Below are 14,532 nucleotides of genomic sequence, written 5' to 3'. Positions count from 1 at the left end.
GAGGTGCAAACTGTGCGATTGTACAATCGATGCTATTGATTATTCGACTATTAGGCTAAATTCGGTTTGAAATTGTTTTTTAAGTTTTATGTTATGATGGTAACAAATATCTGGCCATATTTTAACCCGATTGGCTGGTAAAAACATAAATCACTTCATACCATCGATAGGATGGAGCTATACTATCCATCAATTCGACCTCCCCAATTGTGTGGCTCATGAAAGATACAAAAATGCATTTCCCCCCACACCAATCACAAGAATCAAGATCAATAATCAACAACCATCGAAAACCAGGGATCGCATGACTATCGAAGGTACCTTTTATCTCTCGTGTATCTGACACCGCAAAAAGGTTTGACTAGCCGCAGTAGCTCGGCTACTGGGCGCTCTTTTTTCTACTACCTTTAAACAAGAATCTGTCCAAAATCGCCACAAAACCCCAGCAGCCACCCAATGACTAAGCAACAGCCACAAAATAAGTATGAGTAGCGTTTAGTTTTTGTAGCTGTAAGCAACAATTAAACCAACGACAACTAAGTAAGCCAAATAATGTTAAACCCTGCGTAAGAGCCAATCAATCGCCTCACTATCTACAACTAAACTGCCACTCAAAGTATCTCTCACTTACCAAACAGCAGCAAAAATATATATAACAAATAGCTCATATCCAATTGAACTCGCTCTGTATGTAATGACTTGAAAACCCCCCTCCAACCTCGTAAATGTTGTGTGTATATAATAGAATGTCAATTTTTCCAACCCTCTGCTCGTTTGTTTGTTGATGTTCACCTGATTACCCTTGATTCCGTTACTAATCGAACAATCTCTCTTTCCCCAAAACCAAAAAAAATGTGAAATAACCCATTTAGATTGACTATTACGGCATCGTGTCCGATGAATCTACAATATTTCCCCATGGATCGCCAGCTGTGCCACATTGAAATCGAAAGCTGTAAGTACATTGATCTGAACTACCAATTACTGATGTTTAGCCAAGAAATTACAAGCAGATATGATAATGAGAAAATTGTGAAAATTATCAATGAACCATGTGAACAAAGCAATATGTGAACAAAAGAAACCAACTCATTCAGAATGTCGGCAGGGGAGTGGCCAAAATAAAGTGTTTTTTGGCCAAGAGTTTTGTGCAATTTTCCAGTGTTGTAGAGAGCTTTGCATTTACCTGTTATTTTAGCCAGTAGCCTGCACCTTTAAGTCACCATCTGCACCCAGTTTTGGCCACTCCAAAAAAGCCGAGCTCAACTCTCAAGCAAAGGCCGTGCGCTGTTTGTTCGGTGTGGGCAGAAAATCGAAAACAAGCTTATGTGAAAGAAACCAAACCGAAACAATTAAAATGCAAGCAAGTAAATTTTAAGTGCCACAGATAAAAATCACACACACACACACCCGAAACACATTCGATTGAGGAAAAGCAATTAAGTCGCCTTTGATATGAACAATTGTGAACAGAGCAATTATGTTGCCACAAATAGCAGGAAATCGAATTGAATTTACATCAATTAAATTGTCTTTAGGCAAAGGTTAGGCGGCAAGGAACTTATTTTCAATCTTAGCTCTCAATAGATTTGATTTATTATTTCGAATGTCTGTTTTCAGTTCATTGTGCATATTTAGTTCAACTAAAATGGTCCCCACGCCCCACCAACCAACTCATTCAATTACTCAAATAGTTCGAGCCCCCACTTCAGATATTTTTGGTCATGTATATTTGTTTTTTGAAACCAAGTCAAGTCTCACATGTAAACCCAGTTCATGTGCATTATTATCCGCATTTACCCGAATGTCTTACCCAACAGCGATCAACCAGTATCAGTAACTATATTATATCACGATCAACAGTTCACAATTTCATGGCGCTGAATTCATGCAGAAGATTGGTTGGTTTTCGGTCGCCTTCTCAATTTTCAGCAACAGCAGAAGGCTCCACACCATAAGCCATATCCGATGATCTTTGTGAACCTGAAAGATATTCGTAATTTCTGCCTCTGTCTTAGACTCGAATTATGCCCTTTAAGCCCATGCTAGCTTAAGTTTATTATTATAATACATACTTATACTGTAAGTCAAAACCCATACACAGCACGCTTTTGCTTAAGATCTATATATTGTATATACGTTCGAAATGCCTATAGTTTACGTCTAGAATTTCTTTGTCAAAACTCGCCACAGAAATCGGGCCCAAGAAATGCCACACCCACACTCACCCTATTTATAAGACTTTTTATATACCGATCTAGCATCGAGTGTGTGAGCTAAGTATTCTGTGTATAAGTCCCAGAAACCATCCAACACCAAACCCAAAACAGAACAGACAAACAATAACATCAATTAATTAACTACTGAACCCCCTTTTTGCAACAACAACAACAACTACTACTACTCAACAACTACAACAATCCAACAACAATGATCTTCAACAACATGAAGTCGGTTACACGATGCGAGATATCCGATATTTCTGGAGAGATGGACTGAGTAGTGTTGGCATGAGCAGTGAGGTCGAACTACCGCAGTTCCGAGTTTTGGGACACAGGCAGAGGGCGACCGAAATAAACCTAACCACAGGTACCCCCATACATTAAAAATCATAACAAACCTAAAAAACAAAACAAAATATATATATATATATATAGATGCAAAATAAATAAAAACATCAATATAATCACATTACCATTTCCTTTGTTTTTGACAAGCATTTTTCAATGAACTTTTATCCGTTTTGCGTTTGTCGTAATGGATTTCGTAATCGTATTTTGATTTTGTGTTTCCGAAAAGGGTTAGCGCATATCCAAGTACCGAAACACGCACCTCTAACCAACCAAAGTTTTTTGTTCTTTTCCGTCTACTTCTACTTCTCCTTCACCAATATATATATTTACCTTTATCTCTTTATCGAGTGCTAACCGTAACTTGTGCTACTAACCAGAAACAATCGAACCAATCCCCAATCTAAGCCACATATAAACATATATATATTGTGTTTGAAGTGTCCTCTACTAACCTCTGTTGTGACTACTCGTTGATTTGTTCTTTATTCTATATCTACTATTTCTTTGCGTATACTTTTCTTTCGTTTAATTAACCGATCAGTAAAGAAGCAGTTAGTGACGTAGTGAGCGTTAGTTAGGCCCAGCAAATATGATTTCTGGTTCCTCCATTTCCGTTTCCGTTTTAATTTCAGTTCGTTTCGAGTCGCAAGAGAGTCCAGTTTCGTTTGCTTGGGTAGGCAAAAGCAAATAAATCGCTATTAAAAACTAAGAAACAATCTAAACAAAGGCCTGAGAACATTGTAAAAGCCTAAATCTCTAATTTCTAAACAGAAGACACAAGAGCACCCATTTCTGACACCGAAACAATTAGATAAGTTAAGCTATAAGTTTGTTTACTAGTCCTAAGAATCCCTACTACTGCCAATAAGAACAAACAGTAGCTGTAAGTCAAAAAGAGCGCGCCTACTGAAAGCTCCTACATCGTTATCCTAGTTACGCTTTGCCAATGGAAACCTAACATTATAATAATGCATTTTTAGCGCAATTGTAATATACGAACCATCAATAATAATTTTAGAGTTTCTTCTCGATGGAATAAATCAAAAAATATATTTTTGAACAACACTTAAAGCGACAAGTTCTGAATGAGACTATTAATGCAACAATCGAATCGAAAATGTTCAACCGAAAAGAAAAGAATATAACAATACCAATAAAAAGAAAAAAGAATGCACACTGCGAATGAATTGTATTGAATTGTTTAATGAAATTTTCTATGATAGAATATAGAACTTATTAATAGTCTCACAAAATGTATTTTTTGTTTTATGCAATTATTTCGTCTACAACAACGACAACCTCACCACCGAACTGTGCCAACAACAACTACAACAACTGTAATATAAACTCGCCTAACCAATTACAAAACTAAACCAAAAAACCAACCAAAAACCCAAAACACCAAACTGTACAAAATGCAACTTGCAAACATAACAACAATTACAACAACTACAACGAATACAACAACAACAACAACAACTACAACCAACTATATACACCATATATAGTCGGCTACACGATGCGTGACATCCGCTATAAATGGAACGAGGGCCCCAACTCGGTCGGTGTCTCGAGTGAGGTTTCGCTGCCCCAATTTAAGGTCTTGGGTCATCGGCAAAGAGCTATGGAAATCAGTCTTACCACAGGTACCTGTAGACGGTTACCGATTTTCTTTCAAACTTTATTTTTACCTATATATAATATATTTACGATAATACCAATGATGACTTATCTATATATAACTACTATATATAAATATATCGTTTTGATTTTGCGTTTTCGATTCAGTTCTAAACTTTGAGGCTTTTCAGTTCGATGAGTTCTTTTATTTTTCATTTTTCGATTCGAAATTATTTTCAAGCTGCATTTTGTAAAAAAGTTTCTCCAAATTCAATCAAACAGGCTTGCCAATTAACTTGGTCTTACTATCGGATCGATTTGCGATACAGAAAAAGCATGATAAGCATCTTAAGATTTTTACCTTATTTATATTCAATTTAGCTAGCGTTTGTTTTATCAACTAATCTACTTCTTAGCATACCAATACCAAGCAATAACGTTAACAATTAACTTACGATATTATAAACAAGCGCATTCAACATTAGCCCACTTCATAGTCTAGAGTCTAGTCGGCCTGATTTTGATGAAGACCAAGGTCTTAGAGCTTTTCCCACTTTTACTCGTACCTACCGGATACTGTTCATATATCTTTAAAAGCAAATTCAACGCATGTTACAAGCTAGCAACAATTTTCCGATTTAGTTCGTTCATCAAATGATTTTCCTTTCAGCTTACTTTTAATTTCCTAATCTCAGTTGATTCCGCCTTGATTTCAACGCTCATAAGTTCATACTTTACAGCGAACCATGACAAGAACAGAAACCAAAAAAATAAACGAAGCAAACAAACCTAATTTTTATCATTGGCAATGCCGAAAAAATATGACAAAAATCAAACCAAATCAAAAGAGAAATCAATATGAGATTGAAATACAATTCACCTAGCGACCTTTGTATTATAAAACCAAATAAGCAAAGTGAAAATAATCTTATGCAAAAACGAGAACATAAAGTAATCGATATAGCAAAGCTTAATTGAATATGGCTTTTCCTTAGTAAATCATGCTTTTGATTTATGCCTGACATTATTACAACATAATCAACAAATTTTTTAAGCTGCCGAACACCCACACTCATACTCACACTCACACATGGTACACATAATTTTATTAACTAGTCACTGAAATTAGTTTTTACGACCAACAACAACAGCTATCTACAAACCTATCTACCAGTAATTTTAAACGCTATCGAAATTCATTAGCATAATCAACCAGCAACTGAAAACAATCGACACCAAACATTCTGTATTGTAAATCAACAACAACTACAACAAAAGCATTAATAAAATCCAAAATAAAAAAAGTTATGCAACATAATTTAAAATTCCAATCAACTCCCATACGCATAAAGCATTCAAACGTTTGCAAAATTGTCGAACGAAAGGCAATGAAAAGTTCAAAACCATTTATACATATAAAATATATATATATTTACAAATAACAAATTACAAATATCCCAACAAATATATATATATATATAGAAAATACAAAACGCCCTCCCAAGCATGCTCTCATCTTATAAAGTTTCTTTTACAAAATCCTAAACAAAATAAATAAACCAATAGACAAATAGCCACAAAATGAAGGCAATTCAAATGCTCCTTATTAGGTCTTATACTAGCTGCCTCTACTCATATTTCTTATCATTTTATTTACCTATTTTCTTCAGATTTGCGGTCAGTTTTAGTTACTCTAATGCAAGCCACTTATTTTCCTAAAGTATTTGTGACTAACAATCCAATAAAATATACATCAATTTTTTTAATAACAACGATTTTTTGCTTCGGTTCAGTCGAAGCCAAGATGTTCTTGCAGAAACCCTGACAAATAAAGAAAAAACATAATTTATACTTGTTATGATACCCTTGAATATATGAGTTGCAAATAATAATATCGCAAAGTTTATTTGAAAAAATGTATAAAAATAAATAAGTGTTGGTTTTTCTGCAATAATAAATTTGGAATGCCTAGAATAGTTCTTCAAGTTTAGTTCTTGACCCTAGCTTTGTCTTGACTACTTGCCATTTTGTTTATAGTCAATAAATATATGTTTATTGAATTAATGCCTGCCTAATAACGATGTGTCGCATAGATGAAAACTAACAATATTTCCAGGAAGGTGCCAGCAAATCATAATTTCACATAAAAATGCGCTCATATTTAATTTATTTATTCTATTCTTAGAGTTTCGTTTTGGTTTACTTTTGGAGTCCTCATTTTTTTTCTTGGATTTATTTTGATGATGAATACGTACTTCTAAGAGCTGGCAAAACGTCGAAAATTTGTTAAAAAACTTAATATACCTTTCTTAATTTTATATAAGGAGCCAAGGCTTTAGCAATATATAATATTAATATCATTTATATTTATTCCAATCATGCTTTCGATGATTTGCCAGCTCTGCAACCAATATTGTTTGTAAATATTTGCAAATTGAATCAATTTAAGCGAGCTAAAAACTAATAATATTTTTATATCTCTCTCTACTTTCTGTCTCTCCCTATACATAAAAAAAACGCTGAACGAACGAAAAATTAAAATTCAAAATAACCAACAAAAAAACAATAATTGCAATTGGCGCGGGCAGGCAACTATTCGCGTTTAGCCTGCGAAATTCAGTTCGTGCGTTCGATGGGCTACTACCTTATACAAATCTACATACCCTCTGGACTGATCGTTATTATATCATGGGTATCATTTTGGCTCAATCGCAATGCAACGCCGGCGCGTGTGGCGCTCGGTGTGACAACCGTGTTGACAATGACCACTTTGATGTCGTCAACAAATGCAGCGCTGCCAAAGATTTCGTACGTCAAGTCGATTGACGTCTATCTGGGAACATGCTTCGTTATGGTCTTTGCCAGTCTACTGGGTAAACAAAAAAAACTACCGAAACTACCAAAACCCCCAAAACCGATTCCAAAAACCGAAACCCCATTAAGCGAAAATCCAACCAGTAGCAAAACGATTTTCCCCATATATCTCTCACACCAAACACACACACCCACACACTCACAGGCAGTGGATCTCTATAGATTCCGAATTTTTTGATTTCATTACCTTTTTCATTTGAATAATACTAGCCAAGTTGCGTGCCAGCATTCAGTTTTTGTTAATTCAACCACACTTTTGCCAGCTTTCCGTGCCACGCTTAGCGTTGTGCAAAACAATCTTGCAGATACATCCAAAAAACACACTAGTTTCCTCGGCAAAACGATCTGCGTCTTGAGAAATTACTAACTGAATTTATACTATCGTATAGTATCTAATTGGACCAGCGAAAACGCAGCTGAGTTTTGCCCAATCCACAGTAGTTTAATATCTATTTAAACTTAAACTTAAACATAAAATTATATCACATTTCTTATGGAGCCAAAGGACCAGAAAAAGTCTATCCATAGGGATGCTGAGATGCACTGCACCTGAGGCACTGTAATGGGGTCCGGCACCTAAGTAAAGCTTGATATATGCTATATTTGATACTTAAATTCGATAGACAACCTCCTGAATAAGAATTAAATTTTCCAAAAATGTTATATATATATATCAAGTTTTGGTGTTTGCCCTGCCGTTATGCTAACTTTAACTTTCTCTTTAACTATCTAACAACTAAAACAATTCTCAAGCAACAACTTACACCCACAACTACAACAACAACTCCAACAAACAGCAACAACAACAGCAAGAAAAGAAAAAATTAAGAAAGCAAAGAAAAGAAAAGAAAAGAAACTGCAAAGAAACCCAAAAGAAACAAATCTCTTTTTTCGTATTTGTATGTTCTTGTTAATTTTTCAATATAAGGAAAAACTGTCATCCAAAGAAAATGTATGCAAATTCATAGATACGCGCCTGCGAATCGAGCGTAAAGGCACGAAAATTTACCCCAACGTCCCACCTGTCCTTGTACCTGTACCTGTTTTGCACCTCGCACCTAGAATCGAAGCATGCTTCAGCCAAAAATCACAAAAACAAACCAAATACCATCCTCCAAAGCCTCTCCATATGTACGCTCTTACATATGGGCATCTATATATAGCCGCCTCAGGTTGAGTTTGTGTTCGAGCACCCAGACGAGCAAATCGAACACACTTCAACCTGAAATGGTACCCAGATATCAATATACGCCCAGCTTCCGCCAAAATGCAAAACTGCAAGCTACAAAAATCGCAAACCGAAAAAAAAATGTACAAACCAAAAAAACAACGCACCTAAACAAAATCAAAATCAAAAAAAAAAACAGGGTACGAGTAGAACGATAAAAAAAATACTAATAAAAAAATCATAAGAGGGAGCGCATCAAAATCAATCAAAAAACGAAACCAGCATGCCCTGCGCCACACCTGGCTTGACTCGCGATTGAATTGAATCAAAAAACAAATACGAAAAAATAAGAACAGACACAAAACACTGTAAATATGGTTCATCAAGTCGTCGATCAACAGCCAGAAGTCGCAGCCCCCGAAGACTCTACAAGACAACAGAGCCCAAAAAAAATAATAGAATCCAAGAAAGTGCTCCTAAAAAACATAAGAGTATCTTACAGATACGAGTTTCTACGATTTGGAGCCCTCAAGTTTGGGTCATTTAAAAGGGTGACCCAGACATGAAGACTGCCAGATTGTCAAGCAAAACATAAATATGTTAAAAATCGCACTTGATAGTAACCCTTCAGTGGTTAGGTAAGATATGATTTGTAGTCTGCTTTCTGTTCTGTTCTATTGGCTTTTTGCAGCGATTGGTTACCTTGTTTGCCCCTGGTAAGTACTCTTGTTACTAGTTACTAGTTACTCGTTACTCGTTTCTGTTCCGACCCTGTTCCATCCACCTTCATCGGCGAGTATGCGATTTTGAAAGTCCCCCTTTATAAAACCACCCTCCCCACAAAACACCGTCAAATTGAAATCTGAACCCGTAACATTTCCAAGGATAATGACAACTCGAGAAGCTAAAAACCAGGAACAAAGCAGCTGAAATACATACAAACAAAAAAACACGCTGGAAATTTTCGTGTCCTTTATAACGGGCGACCCTGTTCAATGAATTTGCATTTAAGGCACGCACATGAACATTTTCCTTGAATGATGGTCTCAACTGCAGGAATAAATGTGTACATAAATCGTTTGGCTTACAAATGACTTTTTCCACTCATTTCACAAAAACAACAAAACAACAAGAACAGCCTTAAACACGGACACTCACATTCACTCTCATATAGACTCACACACACACACACACACACACACAGATACACTCCAATTGCTCTGTCTCTCTAGAATATTGCTAACTCACTCACACACAAGACTTGCTTTATTCGAATTTTCCTTTGCCTGGCTAAAATGGAGATACGAAAATAAATTCACCTTAATTTTTTGATTTCACTTACCCCAAAAACCCAGAAACACTGCAATATTTGCCCCCTAACGACTCTAAATGTTACTTATAGTCTACAAAGTCCTTCCAAAACCCCCTTTTCCTTCATCCCACAAACTTTATAAAACCCCCTTTCCCACCCGACTACCTCTTATAGACGTTGTGCAAAAATGAACTCAAATTGTTGACAAAATTCTGATGGAAATTAAATTTCTTTTATTTTTCTATTTGTCTTTCCTTGTATCCGACATTTAATCGAAACCCACCCGCACCAAATTACCAAATATATACAATGCTACAATATCCAACTATAAATCTGACAACTACTACAACCAAAATATCATCCGAACTTCATGCGGCAACCGACCACGACCACTAAATTCTTGAACTGCATCCGCATATCAACCTATATTCTAACAAAACCCCCCAAATATAACCACCATACCGTATGCCAAACCGTCCATCAACTATCTATCTAACGACTACATTTCAAAATCTAAATTGCAATCTGACCAATTGAAAATCAAAATCGAAAATCAAAAATCAAAAATCAAAACCAAAATCGTTATCGTATCGTATCGCAATCAATAGAATACGCCACGGTCGGCTACATGGCAAAACGAATTCAAATGCGAAAACAAAGATTTATGGCGATCCAAAAGATAGCCGAGCAGAAAAAGCAACAGCTCGACGGAGCGAACCAGCAGCAGGCGAATCCCAATCCCAATGCAAATGTGGGAGGCGTAGGCGTAGGACCCGGAATGGGCGGACCCGGGGGACCCGGTGGACCCGGTGGCGGGGTCAACGTGGGCGTGGGCGTTGGACCGGAGCACGGTCACGGGCATGGTCACCACGCCCACAGCCACGGGCATCCGCACGCGCCCAAGCAAACAGTGAGTAACCGCCCAATCGGCTTTTCCAATATCCAACAAAACGTTGGTACGCGCGGTTGCTCGATAGTGGGACCCTTGTTCCAGGAGGTGAGATTCAAGGTCCACGACCCGAAGGCCCATTCCAAGGGTGGAACGCTGGAGAACACGGTGAATGGCGGACGCGGCGGTCCGCAATCGCATGGACCGGGTCCGGGCCAGGGCGGCGGACCGCCCGGCGGTGGCGGAGGCGGTGGCGGCGGGGGCGGGCCGCCCGAGGGCGGCGGCGATCCGGAGGCAGCGGTCCCAGCCCATCTTCTGCATCCGGGAAAAGTAAAAAAGGTAAAGGTAAAGATCGTACATGATGCGGCGATTTAAAAAGGTTTAACTGCCCCTGAGCGAAAGTATACTAATCTATTTATTCTCGCCCACCACCCACCACCCACCCGATCCTTGATCCTGATTTACCAAAAAAAAAAACAGGACATCAACAAGCTGCTGGGCATCACGCCCTCCGACATCGACAAGTACTCGCGCATCGTGTTCCCCGTGTGCTTCGTCTGCTTCAACCTGATGTACTGGATCATCTACCTGCATGTCAGCGACGTGGTCGCCGATGATCTGGTGCTCCTGGGCGAGGAGTAGGTGGGCGTCCTCAAGCGACGCAAGGATTCGAGGGCGTGGCCCAAGGACACAGGAGTGAACAGCGCACGAGAGAGTCAAACTGTGCAGGGCGCTGAAAAACCACACAAAAAATATAAAATGGAGAAATACCCAAACAAAAAAAAATACAGAAAACTAGACACAAAAAAATAAGCGGAAACAAAACTAATTTTAACTAGCGATATGAAAATGCAGAGGCAAAAGTTTATTGTTTAATACCAAAGCGGGAAGGACACACACATATTACAAGGTCGAAAGCAAAGAATATTGTTAAATAGATTTACACAAAAATAAAAAAAAAAAAACCCAAAAGGTGACAAACCAACATTAGAATTAACAACCAAATGAGTATAAATGAATGAAGAATAATCAAAAGCAACAGATTAGCAAATTGTAGTAAAAATTATATAACGAAAGGCATAAGTGAAAGTGTTGAGGAGAATTATGAACCGATAAAAGAGGAAACCATAAGAACCACAAATATAACGATCTAAAATCATACGCAACATAGGCATTAAACGATAACGAAGGATGTCTACTAGAAACCCTCGAAATAGCGCAGTCGAAAAGTTGATTTCAACACACCAAGTAATAGATGGTTAAAAAGATTCAATTATCTTTGCAGCGTTTTGAGTTTGAGTTTACGAAAACGAAATACATTTGCTTCCCACTTCAAAAGCAAAACACCCAGAGAGTCTTCCTCTAATTTAAGTGCGTTTTCCCCTTTTTCAACCGCACGCTCGCAAAAACCTAAACCCAAACCCAAACCAAAACCAAAACCAAGCCGAACCTGATCTAAACCAGAACTCACTATGTTGAATCCATTGATTGCCCATTCAGTTGGTTGATTTGTTTATTCAGAACTGACTTAGCGCTTCCAAGTGAAATGGCCAAATTTATTAGAAATCAAAACGTAGTGCAAGGGACAATTTCGACAATTGCGAATCAGTTTGGCGAATGATTTCGTTAAGTTAACTTTAAATGTAAATCGAACACGAGACAGACGACACGTAAGATCGAGAGGTTTTTAATCATTTGCACACCACACAATAAACTCGACAAGGATATTATGAATTACTTTGGAGCGCACCTTTTATAAGCAAGCATCGGAGATAAGTCATACAAATAGTTAGTGCAATTGACATAGCGAAATAATAATATGAACGATAATGATTCATTTTAGTTACACCAATTTTGATATCAACTTTAAAACTAACAACAAATTATTCAAACTGCACTCACTCACTCACGAACACAAGAATCAGAATCAAACTGAAACTGAAACAAAAACTTTTCGAAGACAACTTTGCGGCACCATATGAAATCAATCTAAGGTCTAAGTGAAATTTTCAAACGCAAGTATGCCCAATAAATACCAGTAAATTAAAAAAACGAATACAAATAGAACATAGAACATGAAGTACACAAGTATGATTGAAACTGCCTAAGAAAATAGCGTATAAGTCTAACAAATAGTTGCTAAAAAGAATTAAACAAAGACAATTGATTTTCAATTCAATTTGTAAATACAAACAGAAGACACTCGGAACATTCTCAAAGCAAAGTAGGAGCAAAACTTCGCAATTAAACTTAGTTAATGTAATCGAATCTGGTTAAGCGATTAACTCGGATGCGTTCAAGCAGTCAATAAAGCGATAAACTAACAAAACATACTTACGATGCACCGTCTTAAGTTAGCCTAATGACACACAGATACACACACTTACACAGACAAAAATACACACCCACACACGGGCAGGAAGGCAGACAAAAGACACGCGTATATATATATTTGAATTTTCGCTCAAGTTCCTCGATGAATCACATACACAAAGAGAAAGAAACAAAAGAGTTAAGTTAATTAAAACACATAATTAAAGGCAAGTGAGTTTAACTTTAAACGTAAAATAAAGAAATTAAAATACAATTTAGCACAATGGAGATAACTAAGCAAGCCATACCAAAATATCATCAATGAATTTTAATTTAGTGTTTATGATTAGTGCAAGGGCAGATCGTAAGGCTAAAGAATTTTGTACAGTTAGCTAAAGTTAAAGCTAGGATTTAGTTAAGCGCCATAATATGGCCTAAACACACACACACACATACCCACGCGTATATGTACATAGAGTATGGCTTAAGGCGACACAAGTATATAAGATATATATTCATATAACGTATTTAGGCACCTACGTATATGTAGCACGAGTTTTTTATATGTAAACCAAACAAAATTGAACCCTAATCCAAAAACCAAAAAGCAAAAAAAAACAATTAACTGTATATACAAAAAGTACTTATGAATGGAACACTGACGGAGGAGGACGTTGTAGGTGGAGGAGGACGTTGGTGGTGACCCAAAATGGATCAGCTATGGAACCCTAGATATACTTAAGACGAAACCTGTAACCCTTCTTAAGGACTACCTAACCAATTCAGCAGAACGACTACCGAAGAGACCCCAAGGAAAATTACTTTATTAACGATCTAGACAGACACAAACACAAACACACACTCACACAAGCAAAAGTTGAAACAATTAATAACAGATAGTCGAGGAGTCAAAGTCCCTACCCATTTTGCACCAAACGTTGGCTAAAGAATATCCGAAATCTTAACTAGGAATCTGAGCGAAATGAAAGCAATATAAGGTTTACCAAAAATTAATTGATTACTGTTTAACTTATAATTTATTGAGCCAAGTGAAACGGATTTGAGGCAAACTGCAATTGATCTACCAGCCACACAGAACATTTCCCAAGAAAATAGCTATAACCCGAGACTCGGCAACATACAAGTGAAATCGGTGATAAAGAACATAAATAATATGTATCTGCTTATATAAAAACCTACACACACACACGCAAATATATAGATATATTTTGTAGCTATACAAGTGTCAGAAATCAATTATGTTACCAAAGACAGAAATCAAAATGTTTACAAATGGCTGAGGTTCATTCGTAAAAATGCTATTTAATAAATATCCCCTAAATGAGGTCAAATAAATTTTTGATGCGAGAACAACAACAAATAGCTGCTCAACGGTTTCGGAGCGTATTTCCAAAGAACGTAAATTAATAAAAAAAAACCATTTTAGTTTTAAACAATGCAAAAGGCGAAATAGTTGACAAACATTTTAAGAGGAAAAACACTTAATGGCAAATTGATGCGTTTAATTTTTCATATGGAATTTTTTACTCTACAACCTAGTTTACGATATAATTTGTGGAAAACGAAAACCAAAAAATTTAGTTGCCCATAGTGAGGACTTTTTTATAAAACAAATTAACGATGCAAGGCGAAGAAAATGCATATGCACGTGCTGTGTATGCAAAAGCATTTAGGACAACAACAAAAACAATGAGGAAGGAGTATTAAAAAACGATGAAAATATGTAAAATGTTAAATTATACACACAATGAAATGTTTGAAG

General features: G+C 36.8%; 1 protein-coding gene across 18 annotated transcripts in view; it reads left to right on the top strand.

The window, feature by feature from the left end:
• Positions 1-13,370, top strand: part of LOC128258152 (gamma-aminobutyric acid receptor subunit beta) — a 32,905-nt gene extending 19,535 nt beyond the window's left edge. For 8 of the 18 annotated variants that reach the window (XM_052989607.1, XM_052989603.1, XM_052989601.1 and 5 more), the window contains exons 6-10: positions 873-955; positions 4,082-4,219; positions 6,782-7,066; positions 10,156-10,775; positions 10,917-13,370. In XM_052989607.1, coding sequence (XP_052845567.1) covers positions 873-955; positions 4,082-4,219; positions 6,782-7,066; positions 10,156-10,775; positions 10,917-11,078 — 1,288 coding nt within the window. In that variant the 3' untranslated portion in view covers positions 11,079-13,370. Of the gene's footprint in view, positions 1-872; positions 956-2,451; positions 2,590-4,081; positions 4,220-6,781; positions 10,776-10,916 lie in introns of those variants that run through there. The other 10 variants (XM_052989612.1, XM_052989611.1, XM_052989613.1 and 7 more) reach the window with 6 other exon arrangements.
• The last annotated feature ends 1,162 nt before the right edge of the window (positions 13,371-14,532 follow it).

Source organism: Drosophila gunungcola, assembly GCF_025200985.1.
Source record: "Drosophila gunungcola strain Sukarami chromosome 3L unlocalized genomic scaffold, Dgunungcola_SK_2 000003F, whole genome shotgun sequence".
In the NCBI taxonomy this organism is placed as follows: domain Eukaryota; kingdom Metazoa; phylum Arthropoda; class Insecta; order Diptera; family Drosophilidae; genus Drosophila; species Drosophila gunungcola.
This window is presented reverse-complemented; position numbering and strand designations above follow the sequence as displayed.